Source organism: Amblyomma mixtum, chromosome 3 (genome assembly GCF_055824585.1).
Source record: "Amblyomma mixtum isolate Tamu chromosome 3, ASM5582458v1, whole genome shotgun sequence".
Classification (NCBI taxonomy): Eukaryota; Metazoa; Arthropoda; class Arachnida; order Ixodida; family Ixodidae; genus Amblyomma; species Amblyomma mixtum.
This window is the reverse complement of record NC_143014.1, coordinates 156,757,816-156,777,425: the sequence shown is the minus strand read 5'-3', so window position 1 is coordinate 156,777,425 and position 19,610 is coordinate 156,757,816. Positions and strand designations below refer to the sequence as shown.

The 19,610-nt window shown below is 44.8% G+C and overlaps 2 protein-coding genes and 1 non-coding gene across 4 annotated transcripts in view; 2 read left to right on the top strand and 1 right to left on the bottom strand.

Annotated features, from left to right (window-relative positions):
* Positions 1 to 6,427, top strand: part of LOC149352471 (tyrosine kinase receptor Cad96Ca-like) — a 51,431-nt gene extending 45,004 nt beyond the window's left edge. Inside the window, exons 9-10 of the mRNA XM_089581649.1 lie at positions 631 to 742; positions 3,280 to 6,427. Coding sequence (XP_089437775.1) covers positions 631 to 742; positions 3,280 to 3,551 — 384 coding nt within the window. The 3' untranslated portion in view covers positions 3,552 to 6,427. The remainder of the gene's footprint in view (positions 1 to 630; positions 743 to 3,279) is intronic.
* A 6,001-nt stretch (positions 6,428 to 12,428) lies between these two features.
* On the bottom strand, positions 12,429 to 12,501 carry TRNAK-UUU (transfer RNA lysine (anticodon UUU)). The gene has a single exon. It is a non-coding gene; the product is annotated as a tRNA-Lys (tRNA).
* A 200-nt stretch (positions 12,502 to 12,701) lies between these two features.
* Positions 12,702 to 18,919, top strand: LOC149352469 (uncharacterized). 2 transcript variants are annotated; one of them, XM_089581647.1, is made up of 4 exons: positions 12,702 to 12,995; positions 13,425 to 13,543; positions 18,371 to 18,507; positions 18,886 to 18,919. In XM_089581647.1, exons 1-4 carry the CDS (start codon positions 12,872 to 12,874, stop codon positions 18,902 to 18,904), a joined length of 399 nt encoding a protein of 132 aa, XP_089437773.1. In that variant the 5' UTR covers positions 12,702 to 12,871; the 3' UTR covers positions 18,905 to 18,919. The 2 variants fall into 2 exon arrangements, with proteins under 2 accessions (XP_089437773.1, XP_089437774.1); XM_089581648.1 differs by lacking the exon at positions 18,886 to 18,919 and having other exon boundaries at positions 12,703 to 12,995; positions 18,371 to 18,567.
* Positions 18,920 to 19,610: the final 691 nt, after the last annotated feature.

Below are 19,610 nucleotides of genomic sequence, written 5' to 3'. Positions count from 1 at the left end.
TTGACGAAGACGAAAATGTTGCATGTTTCGTGACGACTTTGCGCTGTCGCCAAAGATCGATGACAGTGAGTCTGTTTTTATGGGCGATCCGGTTGGTCCTCGGGGACCGTGCAAGGTAGCGGGCGAAATTTTAGACAACGTCTCGACTGTGCTGCGCACAGCACTCTACACGTTGTGGCTGCCATGTGGTGCACACATTGTCTGCACAGCAAAGGCAGACGCACTTCGCACTGGTATCAGTGGTGGTGGGAAAAGCTTTCTCCATGGAACAGCCAGTGCAAAACCACGGACAGAACCAGGGATGACACCATTATACGACTTCTTTTCTCTTCTCTTTGTTTTGTTCATATCCTTCACGCTGCCTCTTTTTTATTATTACTACTATTATTACGAATATATTTCCATTCTCTATTCTGCCTTCATGCAGATCTTGCCCGGCAAAATGATGGGAGCAAATTTGCGTCGCTATAGTTTCCATCGGTATTTTGCAGTGTGATTGCACTCGGCGGGGTTTTATTACACTTTCACTCGTCAAAATGCCATTGCATCAGGTGCCAATTAAAGTTTTCCTCTTTCTTTCTTTTTTTCCCTCTATTTTCCCCTGTTACTCTCATCGGACGGCTTGGAAAGGGTGCGCTGCCCGTGCGGTGGATGGCTCCGGAGTGCTTGTACCTGCAGGTGTTCACCACCAAGTCGGACGTCTGGGCCTTCGGCATCCTGCTGTGGGAAATCGTCACTTTGGGTAACGCATGCAAGCGCGATGCATCCGCCGAACTCAGACAGCCACGCAATGCCCCACTTAACACCGTGTGGTGTCATACTCCAATCACTGCATTGGCTTCATCGCACGAACTATTTTTTTCTCCCTGAGCCGTGTCTCCCTGCATTGATGCCACATATTCGGTAGCTGATGCGCGCTTGTGCTGTGTCCTTACTTGGAATTCCTTAGTGGCGACCGCCGAAAACGGCGTGCTCAGCGCCAGCTCTGCAACTTCCGCTCAGCAACGGCAAGACAGGTGGAGCCTTTCAGGCAACTCACGCAGCTCTAAATTACAGCGCCACCATATACAAGAAATGTTAACAAAGTAGATACGCATTTTAAAGAAGCTAGGCATTCGGAAACAGTATTCGAACAGCGCAGTAGAGCTCCTGCTATGCTGCTCGTGCATTAGACGCGCGAAAATGGTAACACCACAACTAAGCCTTAATTTTTCAGCCTTTCATGACCAAACTGACAAAACCTATAGGCTCAGTTGAGCCAATCCCAGTTCAGGTCAGCGAATAGAGAATCGCGTCCAGCGACCCGTGCACAATCCCGTATCTGGCTTGCGGGAAGGGCGTAGAGTTGCCGCACCGCACGAGCTACAAGCACAGAACAATGTATCATTCATTACAAGGTTGCGGAAGGGGTACGACGAAGCAATGAGCTTCCGCCCGCCGTGCAGACGTGTAAGCGTTCGGGGCAGATAACGAAGGGGGTTACTAAAACAACGCCTACATCGTGGGCACCGATTAGGCCCACTGCCTCTTCCGTCTACGGAAATTAATCACCGTTTACAAGAGAATCACTTACGAGCGTCTGCCGAGTTTTTTGTTGTTGTTGTTGTTGTTGCTTTATTTTTCTTCGCTCTGCGTAGGATAACGGGTGTCAACAATGCTGTTGCACTCAATGTAGAATGTGTGGAAAAGGAAGTACAGGTTACAGCAGTGAGTTTTCTTTAACTACGCATTTTGGCTGCCAGAATGATAAAACGGGAGGCTGTGTGTAGTGCATCTTATTGCATATCTGTTTTAATACGAGCGTGCAACAAATTAATCGTAAGTGTGCGGCTGAGACTTTCCATCATTTTGAAATGATAACTAGGAAACTAGCGTTGCCTTGGTGAGTAGGATATGTGGCAATGGGCTCTTTCGAGGTGAGATCTAGTACAAAATACGAAACTGTTGACGATCTTGTTTCCAAACATCTCCGTTTTGTTAGTATAGGTCTGATCCAGCTAATGGGCTTCAAATTTTGATTCCGACATTGTGACTAGACAAAGTAGTTAAATGTAAATTTTTCGGCTTCATTAACCGTAACTCACTGCGAATTCTAACACAACAGGCAAGATCCCGAAAGCAATTTTTTTGCTGCGCTTTCCATTCTTTACCTACTCACGACCTCAAAATGACAATTCTTTTATCACCGCTGTGCCGGCGCTTCATAGCGTTGTCGAAAGTGGTGCAGTAGCCAAAATACCGGTGAGCAAGAAAGTGGTAGGGTTTTAATGTAGTTCAACCGAGTAGACGTGCGAAAGCATGTGTTTAGCCTGGTTGGCTCACGGTTACATTTTGATGGGTCGTTGGCACGTCTGGCGACAATATTAGTTCGATAGCAGTATTACCTGATGAAGACGACGACATGCAATGGACAGCGCGAGAGCCTGTTGTAGTTTATTTAGAGGACAACAACAACAACAACACGAGGCGTGATCGGCTGCGGTGATAGTTAATTGCTCTCGTGCACAGGCCAGCGAATCTGATCTGTTCGCGCCGCCGCGGGTTTGAAACTCAATCGCGGCTATATTTATTCTAATTATTTACTTTATTTACGCTAACAAGGTCAATTCAAGGTCATGCTTCAGCGGTGAAACAGCTTTTGCAGCTTCGGTCGTGAAGTAGAGCTTTCGCTCTAAAAATGAACGGGCTGACACAGCGCGTGCCGTACTCTGTAGTACCATGGTGGAATGAAAAGGTTAGAAGAGACATGCCAAGCGTGTCAAAGATGTTATATCCGACGCGGTTTCTGGAATAGAAACTTGCATGCGCGCATGCACATGCGTTTGCAATAGCATACGTGTTCATAGAGCATATGCACATGAGCGCATGTGCCCAGTGTTCACTGGTGCAATGCGTTCCACTACGACTGTCGACACCAAGCTAGGATGAGAAGGGAGGGTTGCTAAGCGATCTAGGAATGGCTATCCCCCCTTCCTCCCCCCCCCCCCCTCCGTCCCCCTGTTGCCCCCAACTACTTGCTATGGCCTCATACCTATGGCAATCGCATCGGTACAATGGCGATTACAGCCGTCGCTTATCACTACCGATCAAAACCTTATCAAAACCGCAAAGTGAACGTACTGTAGTTGCCACACCACTCGTCGCGTGGTGTTAATAATAATTATCATTTATTTAGTGCTATTTAGACTGAAGGTTAACTGCCTGCTCTCCCGCGGCATGCATCGGCTCGCCTTTCGTTCAGCAAGGACTGTGGTTTAGCCCCGTGTGACGCCGCCGCAGGTTCGACGCCGTACCCGGGCCTGAGCGCGCAGGAGGTGATCCACGCGGTGCGCGACGGCCGCGTGATGGCGCAGCCGGTGCACTGCCGCTGGGAGCTGTACCGGCTCATGCGCGCCTGCTGGCACCCGGACCCCAAGGAGCGGCCGCCTTTCTCGCGGCTCGCCTCCGACCTGGACCAGCTCATCAAGCTCAACGCTGGCTACATAGACCTGGACAACTTCCCCGAGCACGCTTACTACAACATCGAAGCCGGCGCGGACGAGAAGCTGTGAAACGGCTGCTTGGTCTGCCCGTCATCTGAGGTGGTCTCCGGTGCGAACGAGTGGCTGCGGAGAAGAAACGCCGCGAGGCTGCTCTTGTGACGCTTCACAGTGACAACCCAGTGTGCCCGATGTGTCTGCGACACCAACGAGCTGCCCGTCAGGCTAATAATGTATTAGGCCACATCTGAACGCACCCCAATCCCTCCCCTACCCCTCAATCATCCCTTCCGCTTGCGGACTCCCTCAAACTTTGTAGTGGTTTACGCTGCGTGTGCTGCGCTGTGCTCTCCGATTTACCGATCCCCGCAGCTTGTTAACGCTGTTAGTGCTTCATTTATTGCCTGTAAACCCGAAGCAAGACAGCTACTGTTCCCAGTGTTTCATGAACGCCAATGTGTCTCGTCAAGTCAGCCACGAAGAGGTTTGCAGGAGCTGCGGGACTTGATGTCTTAGATGGCGCCCTCCGTATATGCACCAGGGGTGCACGGTTTGTGCACCGACATGCGAGCATGACAATGTCCAGCACTGCACAAACGCTGCAAGGACTGCTGCGGAACTGAGGGCAAGGCTGCATGATATTCAATAAGAGAGAACATAATATTTACCGAACTTTCTTTTTTTTTAGTTTGTGCATTTCGGCGTGCAACCGTCAACTGACCTGGTCATGCGCTTCCATCACTTTTGGAACAGCATCATGATCACAATTTCAGCGGCGTGCGATAGTAAAGGCGGGCGCATATCTGCTTCTATACGAAGCAAGTCCACAGTGGCCTTTTGGATAATGTCTCGAAAACTGAAGAGCGCAAGGTGCGTGCACAAGGCTGCAACAACACTAGAAAGGACGAGAAGCCAAGTTGTTAGTCCATAACTGAGGAGTAAGAATCGTTGAAAAACTCAGTCACGCAGTGTTGCACGTGTCGCGACCGTGTAGCGACACAGAGGACATCTCGATGGTCACCATTCCTGCTTTAAGCAAAGTCGTGTTGTGAGGGGAAGCGTGCGGATGAAGTGTCCCCACTTCACAACAGACGTGTTTGTTGCGACAAGCTGAAAATAGAACCCCAGGAAAAGGAGCACGTAAACACTCTTGTCCCCGACGATCAATGGAACACTCCAGAGGGCTGCAAGTCAAGCGTTAAATTGTGGCCGTTGTTTCTTGCGCGTGACAACCGGCCGTGGTGCAAGAAAAGCGCATAGTCGAGAGGGTCGAGAGAATTCACTTAAGCGCCACAAGCGTCCCATCTGTCTTGATATGCGTGCAAGGTTTTTTGTGTGTGTGTGTGTGTGTGCCAGACTAAACAAGCGACTCGGTCACCCGATATTATCAACCGACGGACGCTGGTCAGGGCCTCACCGCATACCTGCGGCGGATTTTACTCTGAACAAGTTCTTAGGAATCGTTCAGTGCAACATTCCCTTCTGTTAAAAGGCTGCAGTGTGGTTCAGTAAATGAAGTGATAAAAAGTGCACGTACAGAGTTTACTGCCGGTAAGATGTGCTGTTGACCTAGTGGCTCTGTCAGCATGGTGTAATGCGCAAACTGCGTTCAGAGGCGAAAGACGAGGCGAAGAGGGAGAAAACACCACTGCGCAGAGCAGCAAGTTGTTCTTAATTGGCTCCCAGGCAAGGTTTCATGGTTGTCAACCAACGCAGAACAAGGAAGGAGCTGCGCTGCGTGTCCCTTAAAACAGTTCAGGTCGTGTTTATTCTCATTTTCTGATTTTTTTCTTTTTTTAATTTTTTCCACGTCCGTCTTCGCTGTTCTACACACCGGATGAAGTTGTCAAGCATGACAGTTCTACTTGCTTTTTCTGCACAAAAATGACCTGCTAGGTGTTCCGACGATCGTGTAACCGTTCTTTTACGCCTGAAATGTAAATGAAACACCCAGACCAAGACGTGTACTCTTGAGCCAGTGAAATTTGACGGTGCCTCGTGATAACAGCCGTCTCTGTCGGGCTCGTCATGGTGCTATTCCTTTCTGCTTTTCGAGCACTTGTGGTTGAAGTAAAAGTGTTGTCGTTTAAGTTTACATCGCGTTGGTTTTTGTCCCTATACCTGTATTAAGGCCGTCATATTACCATATAGTGTGCCATCATATTGCCTTTTTCTAAACGGCGCGCATTTGGCCTGGCGGGAAACGCACGAAGTTTGTGCGAACTATACTTTCCTGGCCATGACAGGATGCCGCGTGACGCGTCATAGGCAGAACATACAGCGCTACTTATTTATCAACGTTGATCTCTACAGGGATGGGACCAGGGGTTGTTATTTTTCAAAAGCAATGTGTGCTTGAGGATGTCATGCCGATAGCCAGAGTGGTATACTCGCGTGAGAGGAAGCAAACTGCAACTCGCGCAAGTGCTAGACTTAATTAATGCTCGTCGCACAAATCGGCAATTTCAATTGCTGTTTCTACGCAAAACTTTTTCCTAACTCATTGAAATAAAGCTCTGTGTGTTGTGCTGCATGTGTTTACGTCTGCAGTACGCATTATTCTTTTTGTCGTATAAGTGATGTCGTTGAAGCTAAGTAAGTGAAGATATATACGCTCTGCGAAGCCCCTCGATTTGGTACACTGTAAGGCGCAGACCTTCCCGGAACATGGGACATGTCTTTTTGGATGCTGGGTCACCAGTCTGAGCATACGTCATATACTTATTCGCTTCGATCGAGGCAACGTATGACAGCCACGGACCTTCTTACGTGCAGATGTCTTTTTTTTTTGTCAGCTGCTTTTGTGCATGCTTAGTCTGCGCTTCCCAAAACAGCCATATCCCGCTAAAGAGCTCGTCGTCGTTGTTTTTGTTTGTGTGTTCCGTACTTTTGTACAAGATTATGTACATAGACAAACGTATCAGTAAATAAAAGGTGTGGTGGTTGAAGATTGACGACTCTGTGGTGCTTTTTGCATCCATTATTCTTTCTTTACTTTCTTCCTTCTTTTCCTTTCTTTCTTTGGTTCTTTCTTTTTCCTTCCTTCCCTCTTACTTTCTTTCTTTCCTTATTTCTTTCTTTCTTTCCTTCTCTCTTTCTTTCTTTCTTTGTGCTTTAAGAAGCTTCATGCGAATGGTGTCCCGCTACGCCCTCATCGGCAGTCTTAACTTCGCTCATATATAGAGGTAAGTAGCATCGCAAGCACACGCGTTTCCGGAACAGGCGAGCGGCGCATTTCACGCCTCCTTCCACTCGACAGCGCTACGTGATTGTGCGATGCGCTATAGTGCTAGACAATCAGCAGAGCCAACAAGGAAGGTACCGGCCAGTGACGAAACGCACTTAAGAGAAGCTTAGCAAACTTCGCTTTTGTTTCGCCGCCACAGGAGCACCTCTGGCCAACTACGTCAAAGAGCCTTAAGCATCCTATCTCCACACTGTTTGGCTTTTTTTTTTTTTTGCTTGTGCCAATATTGGTCGATCTGGCGCCCGTGAAAAAGCAAGCACAGGCGTACTTTCCACTCTCTGTACACGTCTTAGAGCACAAGGCTGTTCGAATATGCGTTGTCTTCAGTTTCTACACTGGACCAACTACGAAGAGGAACCGTTGACCAATTGGGGCGGCCTGTTTGCTTGCGAACTGAAGACGGAAGGCAAGAGAAATGAAAGCGGTTGCGCCAGAATATCGCATTGCAACAGTGCGTTAAAAGTTAAAATTGCAATAACTAGCTTACTAGTTAACACGATTCACGCGTTTTCTAACGTTCGTCACCACTGGTGTTACTATGCCACAAAAGTCACCTTTATATCTCAAAAAGCCTCTTTTTAAATGCTATTGGAGGGCATCGTTGATACGCCCTGTATAGAGCGAAATCTTACTGGGCCCAGGGGAGCAACGGCTTAAATCCTCTGGCTTTGGGCGAAGCTCTCGATAAAATGAGATCGCAAGCTTCAGGACGAATGACAATTCTCTGAAAGGGGCTTTAAACTCAGCTTCTGAATATTTCATTTCTTTGGTGCAATCGAATAATGAGGCAGTTCGCAATTTTTTCCCATTTTGTTCGACGTGGCAAGTGAGCAGCTTTTCTCAGCCGAAAAACTTGAAGCTGAACAAAATTGTGTTTAGCATCAGAGGGGTCGTACTAATGATGTCAAGCGCGACGGTGCGAAAAAGTGCACCATGGCAGGCTGATTATGTGTGGCTGCACCGTTGCGGTTATTTCGCTGTTCTGATGGTTTTTGTCATTTGCGCTCTGTAATTCGCACACTAAATAAATATCCGCTCCAATATACATAGTGGATCCTGTTATCACTCTGTGAGTGTTATTGCTCTAAAAAATCTACGAGGCTCAGCCCATCATCTTGTTCGTCTCAAAATCGTAATCACTCGCATCTTGTGAAGAATACGGTGAGTCGTCGCGACTACTTGACGTTTACGAGACGTTCCTTCTTCATAAAGTCTGCTTTTGGAAGCCATGCTTTAATTGAATTTGTATATTTGACATCTCTGAAAAGTGATAATGCATTGGTTCTGACTCGCTTTAGATTAGACTTATGCATAGTGTTCATACGATCAGTTTGATGCCGCACCTCCCGTGGGAGGTATATTTTTTTCAGGGTGCTCGCCTCTTGCCAATCCTGGGTGCGCCTTCTCCACATGAAGCTTGTGGGCAATTCCTCTGCGCGGGGGCGCACAGGCAGTCACTCGAGGCAGGACTTTGTACAAAGGGTTTATTCTCACATCAGGGGGGCCGGTCGTCGTCGTGGCAGCTGGGTCAGGTGGTCCTTTCGCGGGGCTGGTCCAAGAGCAAGAGACCGCGAGCCTCTCCGGTCTCGCCTTATAAAGGCTTTCTCCCAGCCTCTCTCCCCCCGCCCCACCACTCGGGAAGAAGGGGTCCGAGACTACCCACGGTGAGCGGCGCGAGATTTGACTTGCCCGCGAGCAGACCCTACAAGCTTCGATTGGAACTTCGGGAAGGAAGTCAGTGGCCGAGGTCAGTGAAAGTTGGACAAGCTGAAAGATACTATTGCTCTCGCTGAATACCGTCTTGACGTGTCGTGAAGCGCAGAAAAATCACTTTCCCTCAGTATACAACGACGTAGGTGCCTTGCTTCCCTTCCTCGGCGTTGCACATATCATTTTTACATTCATTGCTCACTGCAATTTTCTTAGCCTAATTTCCAACTTCACTACTAGCTCGCAAGTTTCGTCTTCATCGGTGTGTACTATACTATACTCGGTACATCGGTTTAATGCTTTCCTTTCCTGGGGCAGGGGTACGCTGCTGTTCATAATTTTACATTGATAGCCAGATGAACTCCAGCCCATTCTTGTTCGCCTGCTAATTATCTGTAATTGCAGAATCCGCCGTGATTACTTGGCCTTGACAGAAGCACTCCTTGCCTGTTTACAGTCCTTTATTACATTTTGAAAATCGTTGCTGTTTTGCCAAATTTTTACTGGCACTTTCGTATGAATAGTATTAATTTTTAAGGCCAGAGCATAGCAATACAGCGTCGTCATCCAGTATTGTGGAGATATTCCATGTTAATGCTTACACATAAGCTTTCCTGTTCCAAGTAAATGACGAACTCCTGCGGTGCCTCAGCTCTTTCAGGTATCATTTATCAATTCTATATATATATATATATAGGTTGCGAAAGCATGGAGTGCTTGACTGCTTACAAGAATATATAGCGAAGTATACGCTTCGTTAAAGGAAACATATTTATTCGACTCGAAGTTTCGATCGGAAGACCGATCTTCTTCAGGAGTGATTATACATTGTTAATACATCCCCTTTTATAGGGGTGGGCACAGAACAGGTAAGTGGGAAACACAAAGCACATAGCAGAAAAATACGCATAAAAAATTATTAGAGGCAGTGCGACCCACACAACAAATATATATATATATATATATATATATATATATATATATATATATATATATATATATATATATATAGAAGGGGTCACAACTTTGCAATTATCTTCATTTAATACCGACAGTTTCGAACGGAAGACGGTCCTTCCTCATGGTATACACACGAATGAACACTCATTCGTGTGTATACCCTGAGGAAGGACGGTCCTCCGTTCGAAACTGTCGGTATTAAATGAAGATAATTGCAAAGTTGTGACCCCTTCTTCTACAAGTCTTCCTGGCCCATTGAACGACAAGACCTGCTGCAACTATATATATATATATATATATATATATATATATATATATATATATATATATATATATATATATATATATATATATATATATATATATATATTACATGCATGAGCAATATTTCTTACAAACTACCAAAATAGGGGGAAACTACAGTAATATTTAAATCACTACGATTTGTGAAATCAGCATACTTGGTATCGGTCAATCGTTACGTTTTCCTAAGATGCGCATGACGCTAGAAATTCCTTGAAAAAAACTGACATTAGTGCTGGTGGCGAATTGTCAGCAAGAAAATTGCGGAGAACGTGCTACCACCCCAGAAAACCGCAGAACATGATACCACCCCAGAAAAACATAAAACGTTACATGGATGTTCATGAGATATTTATATACACTGGATATTTTACATCTGTTCACAGATGTTCCAGCTATACGTGAGCGAGATGTTTATGGGATTTACATCACTGTGGGTACGCGAGCAGTCTTCGTGGCCTGGACACTTATGATGGGAAATAAATATGACTGAGCCTACGTGACAGTAAAAGATGATATCACAATTTCATTCAGTTTGGTATTTATCACACTGGAGGTGTGAAAACCGCACAGACCTGAAGATAAATTTTCATGCACGAATACTTTGGTTATAGTTTCGGGTAATTTGAATTGCTGCTTTAACAGAGAATCCTCCGTAGCACACCATCATGCCATTTTACAGCATGACATTTCTTAAGTGCACTGCAATACTACATAGCACCAGCACTTTACACATTAGTTCACTCACCTTGATTTGAACAGGTCACCTTCACATATGCTTTATACCCCCTATTAAGGGTGTCCTCATGAGGGCTAGTGGTAGACTGCTGATTAGCAAAGTTAACTAAATTAATGTTGTGGCTAGTCATTCATTCTGTGTGCTATAGAGTAGGTTTATCTACAATGCTCTGTTAGTTGTAAACCGCAGTTAGCGCCAAAAGCCAACAATAAGCTCAGGTAGCAGCTGTCAGTTTATGTGCGGTGCCCTCCAATTTAAATATTTACCACCAATCTTTACATCCATGCGAGGTACCCTAGATTGATAGTTGCGCAAAATGTACCTAGCTTGGGTCCAACTGAAGGAATTTCAGCTTTTTCTAACAGCCAACTGGAATAAATGAGTGCAAGTGCTTGAAAAAAAATGCAGACATACGTCAGCGGGGTCGAACCAATATAGATTAAAAGCCATTCCCCAGGATTGCCACGTGCCCTGAAAATATGATCGACAAAAAATGAGTAGGTGTGGGAGGTCTCTCTCTCGATCCTTAGGTGTCACTGAATAATATCTATGCGTATTTTAAAACGTCAAGAGTACGTTTTTAGTTCTTTTCTCAAAAAAGGCTGGTGAACTAGACGGCTAAGAAATGATGCGTATGGATGTAATCGTTTAGACTCAGTCGGGACGTCGCTGGCATGCAGGTTTGCGGTTTGCTGGGGTACGCGCACTGTTGTGAGAAATATTTCCTGCTTTCTCTACTTCGCACAAGAAAGCACCCTATGCGCAATATGAAGGATGCTAAATTCACCTGGAGCAAATAAATCAGTACCTAGGTATAACTCATTCTGAGAAAAAGCTGGGAGTTTTCAATGTACACAATCGTGTGAAAAACGCCTTAAGGGGTTCACGAGCACTTAAACCTCCGCACAAGAACGTTTTTGTATTTTATTTGCACCAAAATGGAGCCTCTGCAGTCGAGCACTGAATCCGCGATTTCATGCTCAGCAGCGGACTGAAATTATCAATATTCCACCGCGGCTGGTGAGCTACAATGCGGCGTACACGCGTCAAGGTAAGCTACCAGAGGCAGCACAAAATATTTCTCAAGATATGCTCACAAAAGCTTAACCGAAGTAACAATTTCCGTACGAAGTCTCCTTTCTGTCGTATTTTCTACCAAACAAGCAGTAGCGAGCCACTTGCAATGAAATCGAAAACAAACGCCATATTTGAAAACCGCATACCGTATTAATGAGATAGAATTAATGTCTTTCTGTATGCTCCACACTATGTAGGAAGCGTAACAAAAACTATACCCCCATACAACAAATCCGCATTGTCGAATCTATGGCATATTTTGCGGTTTGTGTACCTGGGGACATACGGGCCATTGAGAAGCCTGCTTACGTGTGAGAATGCGAAAACATTAAAGTGCAGTCATGCTACGTTGCAGAATGGCTATAAGTCATGACTATGACTACGAGGCATGACTATGCATATTTCGCGCAAACTCTACACACGTTCACTCTGCAAAATGACTATGAGTCATGAGTTAAAACTGTGTCATGACTTTCTTAGATCATAGTGCGTTACGCTTCATCGTTCATGACTACACATGTTCGCTTATTTGTGTAGCGACATCGTTCACCGGTGTGCTCACCAACCGAATTTCGTGCCATAGACGGCGCCGAACGGGTTTTTTTTTTTTTTTTCTAATGGGACATCTAATGACTTCGCATTAAAGTAACGAACTTAAAATCACGGAGACGATAAAACTACTCCCCAGGCATACCCTCACGAACTCTCAAAACGAGCTTCCTTTACTCCACCTAACACGTGCTGCGAAATTTGAAGCCACGAGTGCGAACCCAGGCAACGCGAATGTAGGGCCCGCTCCACTTGTACAGTGCCTAGAATACTGCACTTCAAGCATGTCGCGAGACGCAGAACAGGTTTGCGTCCGTGTCACCTTAGGTATAGGTCTTAAACTGTTTAAAAACAAAACCAAACCCGCCCGAACGGGGGCTCGAACCCCGGACCGTTAGGTTAAAAGCCTAACGCTCTACCGACTGAGCTATCCGGGCGACCGAGGAAGTGGGTCACGACAAACCTATAAAAACCAGTGCACCTCAAGAAATTTCCATTTTTGTGGTTTGAGTATGTTTTTATACGTTTTTTAAATTATATTTAGTCTGCCTTATTTAACACCATATTCTTCAGTTTACGCTCTTTTAGCATCTCACTCGAGAAATTGATTTAATTTCGGAGCGGCTTGTTTTTGTCTAGCAACATTGAACGTAAACTGCGTAAACTCTGGTTGGTGAGCCGGCGGCGCGTGCGGCATGTGGGTTGCGTGAGAGTGAGCTTTCTGTGAGTGAATGTTGTTTCTTCCGTCGCTTGTTGCCTGTTTTCATCATTACAACTTGTTCCCATAAGAAAACCCGGGCCAACAGGATGCGAACCACAGAGTTATTACATGGCAACGGCCGGCGGCCTGCCGAGCCACCCATCCCGTTTCGGCAGTTGTTGCCCATGCAACTGAAAGACAAAGTCTCCGGAAAGACAGGTAAACAAAAAGGTATGTGAAATTATTACATTTTCCTGCTGCAAGTGCTTAAGTAGTGTATTTTATAACCACACTACAAGAAGGTGTGTTGCACTTCATGTGATCTACTAGCGCTAGCGAGTTTTTGCCCCTCTAAGCAACGTAAAGTGTTTCTGTGGTAAGAGGACACGCACAGTGTTCTTATGCTTCCAGTTATTTTGTATCTTCTGTATCATGGTAATCACACACACATGCATATGCATCTTTTCATACTTATCTGTAGCAGTCACTGTACTAGCAATGAGCTTTGCCAAGCACTGTACCCAAAAGGAGTCCCAAGGGAGTGGGCTGATTACTGAAACTGTGTGGTTTGCAGTGTGGCTACCTCGTCAAATGGAGTTGATGGATGTTAGTGCTTTGTAAAATGCTGACGTTCACGTGTAAATTTCTCATCAATAACAGATGTTTCCTGTCTGTCAGAGATGATGACCTTATTCTCCTGTTTGGCCGAGAAAAATTATGATTCCAATAACTGCTCAAAAGAAGTCAAAGCATTTCAAGGCTGCTTCGACAAATTCTTGGTGAGTGGATGTTTGTGTCAATAAATGTACACTATTTGAAATGCTTGTACCTTATTCGTTTCCAGCTTAGCTGGATCTTGTGTAAAGAAACTAGTTACATTATGAAGCAGTGCCTTTTGGATCCAAAGGTACCAAAGACATGGAAGAACACTATCATTGTATTAATACATGTGAAAGGATATATTAAAGATGAAAGTTGTCTATAGACCAATTCATTTATTGTCTTCTGCACAAGGCATTTGCCAAGGTAATTGCAAATAGTGTCAAGGATTGGAAGTACGGCGATTTGGTTGTTCAAGGTAACATGGTCACAGCACAAAAACGACATCACGAAAGAGAGACAGGACAAACAGGTGTGTCCAGTGTGACTTCGTTTTCGCACTGTGACCACATTACATAGTGTCAGGGAACAGGTGGGTTTTCAGGAAACAGCACTTCACAATACAACTTATTTATGCCATCATTCAGATTGCAGACAAGTTTTGCTTCTGGAACCAAGGATGCAGGCTCAATGAGACCAAGGACGCAGGACATGTACCTTGTTACATCCAATGTGGCAGGGTTTGGTTCCATTACACAACAGTGCAAAAAAAGTTGAGGGCACAAAATGAAAGGATAGTGATGGTAGTGGCTTTCCTTTGTCTCTTGTCTCTATTTTTTCACTCTGTTTTGTTATGAAGAATTTTATTGCTTGAGAACTACACATCTGCGCATTTCATACTTCGTTTGAGATCAAGAAGTATGCACATAACTGTGTGTCACAAGATGCATGGTTAGCATTGAATGAGCTGATATGTGCATTTTTATGAAGCAATATCCTTCAGCTTCAAAGCAGATCTTTACATAACTGAGCTCTGTGCTATAACCTCTGCAGAATTTGAGTGTTGTTGTTATGGTGCTGAGGTTGGGACCACAAGTTAAGGAAACGAATGTCAGTGTTGCAGTGATCACATGCTGATGTGATAGAAAGAATAAACATAGGTATTGTGTGCAGATGTCTCAATACATGTTGAAAGGTACCCACTGCACTGCTGATTGAAAAACCCAAGCTGGTTGAAATCATTCTAGGACCTCCACTATGGCGTCTGTCATGGCCCACGTGCAGCTTTAGGATGTTGCTACCGGGCATACCATAATATTCGGCTGCTGAGCCCAAAGTCACAGAATCTATTCCCTACTACGGTGGTGGCAAAATGAAAAAACACCCATGTGCTGTGTTGCATCAGTGCATTTTAATGAGCCCCAAGTGGTCTGATGCAGAACCAGCCACTGCACTGTCCCTTGTAGTCTTCGTGCAGCTTCAGGATTTGAAACCCCACATAGTATACCAGTCCGTGCAGAAAGGCTAGTTTCAATCTGTATAAATAAGATTAAAAGGACACTGAAGAAAAAATTGATGTTGGCATGTATCAATGTATGACCATTTTAGTGACAGAGACACTAATTTCACCGAAACCATATTTTTGATACGGTAGATAACAGCAAAAAAAATGAAATACAAGTACCACCACCGCATGCCATTTTCACAAGCTGACTACATTAACAGCAAGGCAATTTTCTGCCACGGGTCCTTTAGGCTAGGTTGAAAGATGCGGGTTCGATCCCGGCCGCGGCGGTTGAATTTCTTTGGAGGAGAAATTCTAGAGGCCCGTGTACTGTGCGATGTCAGTGCACGTTAAAGAACCCCAGGTGGTCAAAATTTCCGGTGCCCTCCACTACGGCGTCTCTGATAGCCTTAGTCGCTTTGGGATGTAAAACCCCATAAACCAAACCAAACCATCCTTTAGGCTAGGCTACAACACCATTCACTAGTAAATAGTGATCATTACTCCTTTTCAGTCTTGCCATCTTGAGTTTGAATAAAGCGATGGGAAAAAAAATTAGAGATCACTGCGGCAACCCACATTGGGAGAATACGAAAGCATTGATGCCTCCCCAGCACTCGTCACCTCTCTTTGCCTCTCTTTATCATTTTCGTTTTGTTTGTTAATTTAACTACTGAATTAGTGTAATTACCTTACGCTTTAATTAAAGATCAATTTATTTTCTCTGATTATACCTTCTTTTATCTCAATCAACCATTTTGGAGCCATTTCAAATTTGGCGCCGTGGTTGCTTTCCCGTCCTCTTACTATATCACCGTCCAGCCTATTCAACCATCCAATGGTTTTTGATAATTAATTACTCTCTGTCAATGAAACTTTTTTGTTCGATCAAATACATCTCAATTCATTTCAAACTTCGTTTTCACTCCTTTGCCTATTTTCGCACTTTTTTGCTGTCCATGGCTGTTTTCCCGTCCACTCACTATATCGACGTCAGCGCTATTTCGACTTTTTTTTTTTTACATTTTTGGCTCTAATTAATTAACTTGTCATCCTATCGACATAGCTTTTTTTGCGCAGCATCCTCGCATCATCCTCTTTCGATCACAACCATTCGTCTGATGCTACCTCTTCTGAGAACGTCACAACTGCTGCGGACACGTTTTGGTGACACAACCCCGCCGACATAACCTAGATAGCCTAGAAATTCTTTCGCATTAATAAATATTCCATTTCTAAATCCAGTTTACCCAGCAAGGAATGCATCTTTCTCTGCAAGACAATCAGCACAGTCAGAAAGGGCCAAATAATCAATTTTTAGTAAGAACAAAAATTGGATGGAGTTTATTAGTGTTCTTTGAAAGCTTTCACTGGATGTCTCTCTGCAGCAGGGTCTTTACCATATTTGTGCATTGCTAAGAATGATCTCGAAGGTCATAGAAATGGATGGAAGAAGGCACTTGCAAGTAATGTTCTTTGAAAAACTATGCAAGCCTGCATTTTTTTTCTTGCAAACTGCTGTGTTTGCTTAGGTGCGCACCCCACCTTACTTCCTTTTATGCTCCTCCCTCAATATCAATAGGGAACAATGCAAAATTTTCAGGGAGCAAGGTTACTGTTTGGGAAGTTTGTTGTCAACATCTTTTGCTTTCCCTTATCATTTGATAAGCAGCAACAGTTATAAGTTGCATCTTATATAGTGATAGTGCAGTGTATGAAAACTAGCCTTTGAACCCGGCCGAGGCGGTCGAATTTTGATGGGGGTGAAATTCTAGAGGCCCGTGTACTGTGCGCTGTCAGTGCACTTTGACGAACCCCAGGTGGTCGAAATTTCTGGAGCCCTTCACTAAAGCGTCTCTCATAGCGTGAGTCGCTTTCGGACATTAAACCCCTTAAACCAAACCAGAGCTCAAGGCCTGGTTAATTTCACTAGATAACAGCCATCCAAAAAGGGCGGCCTCATCGTTCTCACTTTCCACCTGTAAACGTGATTATAGATCTAAACTCACAATTGAAGTAGCGCGGGGTTAATCAAATTTTTTAGCACCAGCTGTTTTTAAATGCCAGATTGCAGTTTTTTCCGTGTCTTGCGTTTATTTCTTTGCACCCTTAAGAAAAGAGACAGTTTGGCTCACATGAGGTTTCAACCATCCACAAACAAAGGCAAGTTTATCATGAGATTTCAAAGTAAGCACGGTTCTACCTAGGCTAACCCCGGAAGGAGTCCTACATAGCACCACCGTGTTGGATCACTTGAGGCGCCCCCTCTAGGTCATGAAAATTGCTAATAAATGATCTCCAAAGCTAGTGGACTTCAGGTACCGCAGCAGAAACCAAAGTTCTGAGTGTGCCATGAAATATTGGGACTATAGTTCATTGTCCTAGCCTGCAAGAATGATCTGGTATCCAGCTGGCTTAAAGTCAACGGCAGGACCAAGTATGGGATGCCATAATGAGAGCAGAGGCAGAGGGTTTGCAAATAGAACACCAGGTGATCGAAATTTATGACGGCGTCCGTCATAACCTAAGCCGCTTTGGGACGTTAAACCCCCGTGAATCTAAAAAACAAGTCATCAGCTGCGGCTGTGCAAATGGAGCACATGAAGCATCAGAAAGCTGCCTGCTATTGCTCATTGTTTAGGTTTGGTTCGGGGGGGTTTAACATCCTAAAGCGACTCGGGCCATGAGGAACGCCATAATGAACTGCTCCAGAAATTTCTACCACCTGGGGTTTTTCAACATACTCTGACATCACACAGTTCATGGGCGTTGTGAGTTTCTCATTTTGCTTGTTACATATTTGCATCAGTACTTGTATTCGTCCAGCATTCAACCCATTTGCAGCTGGTCTGGCCTTCAGAAATATGGCTAGCCTAGTGGTGTAAAGCAGTGTATTGCTGCTATGGAGCATGTGAGGAGCCATATATGAGGATTTTTTTTTAAAAGAGCCAAATCCACCTTGACAGAAACCAAGAAAAATGCAGAAAGTTTTTATCCGCAGCATCACATTTGAAGCTGTTACATGGTATGCTTTCAAATGCTATAAGTAGGATACAACTTAAAAAAACAGCAGTTGCTAACACTGGGCCGTGGTCCGCGGCGTCCTGTATTACTCCGCTGGCCAATCGAAAAAGTAAACGAAACCAGTTTTTTAATGTTTGACTATATCAAACACAGCACGTAACAAAATTCTAGTGCTCATAACTTTTTTCTTGTGCTAAGCTTCTTGTTTACGTAACAAGAAACTCTTAAGCAGTGCACTGTTTTTTCATCGTGGAGGAATTCTGCGCGTGGAGGCTGATTGTGGGCGGAGCTTCACTGCAGACTTAAGTTGTATCCGACTATAGTTATATGGCCCATTTAATTTTGATACTTTTTGAAAGCAACGATCTGTGGCTGAACTTACAATTATAGCTGAACTTTAATTCGGTGTCTAAAAAAAGCTCCTCAGACTTTTCTGCATTGTACCTAGTGTAACCATGTGCATCTTTTAATGTTGCAGGAAAAGAATGCAGAGTACAAGACTACTGGCTCCTTGGGAATCCTGACTCCAGGCTTAAAAGCATCACAGCTGACTTCCCAACAAGCTAACACACTTTTGAAGAAGTATCCCCTCAAAAATTTGTTAAAGAAGATACGGTAACTTGTTATGGCCTCGTAGCTCTAGGAAGTAATAAAGTACATGTTTGATTTCATGTACATATGTTGTTAGAGAAAACGTGGCATACCGCTTCTGAAAAGACCCCTTATACATTGTGCTATCTCGTTAGAACCATGTACACATTATGCTGACGTTACCTCAAAGGAGCACTGAAACAGTGTCCAGCGAGGGTAAAAAAAAGCCAGAATTCTGGCAGGTATGTTGCATTGTCTATCACCTTTGCACAAAAATTTTTAATCTAGCATACGTAGTACGAGATATCACGTTTAAAAAATTCAGGGGGCACTTAATACTGCTTACGTACTGTGAAGGCGAAAGCATTAGTTTGTCATCATGAGTGTTTGACTTTGACGCAGGTTGCACACTGAGAAATGAAGTGAAGATGCACCTCCGGACGCTGATTCCACAAACGCTGAATCCACAAAGGTCCGAGTGAAGCACTCGGACATTCGGTTTGATTACTTGTCGCAAGCTAGCCTCAAACTTGACTACCAGATTTATGCTATGTGCAATGAGAACTCGTATGACAGGCCGGCCCCACACTCTGCCTATGAAAGCATGACCCAGTCAACCCGGCTTGGTTGTTTACTTCTGGTGTCTTCGACTGGGTGCTTTGGAGTGCTCTGATAAGAGTCCTCCCATTCGGCTGGTCGGTAGCAGATACTCTTTTTGTATGCGGTTAGTTCTCTCTTGGAGCACTCTCACACGCTTCGAAAGAGAAAAAAGCGAGCGGGCGCTCTAGGTCACAAGGGTACTTCTCACGAATGAGCATGTCGCCGGCACACCGGCAGTGCACAACGGCGCGGTCGCCCGGTTGTGGACGGCGAAGTGACAATGTGAGAGTGTTTTGGTGTTCTGCTGAAGTTACGCGCTAGCTTCAGTCCAATGAAGTTCATCAGCATGTTGAGTCTTGGAACGCTTCGCGGTGCATGGCAGCAGCGATCAATGTGGTAATGTTGATGACTGCACCAAAAGGCTTAGCACAAGGCGCCTTGTGCGGTGTATTTGCACCTGCATTTTGGACAATACATCTTTGCGGCTCCGTTTTTGCTGCGCACATGCAATGCAGGTGTTTATCAGC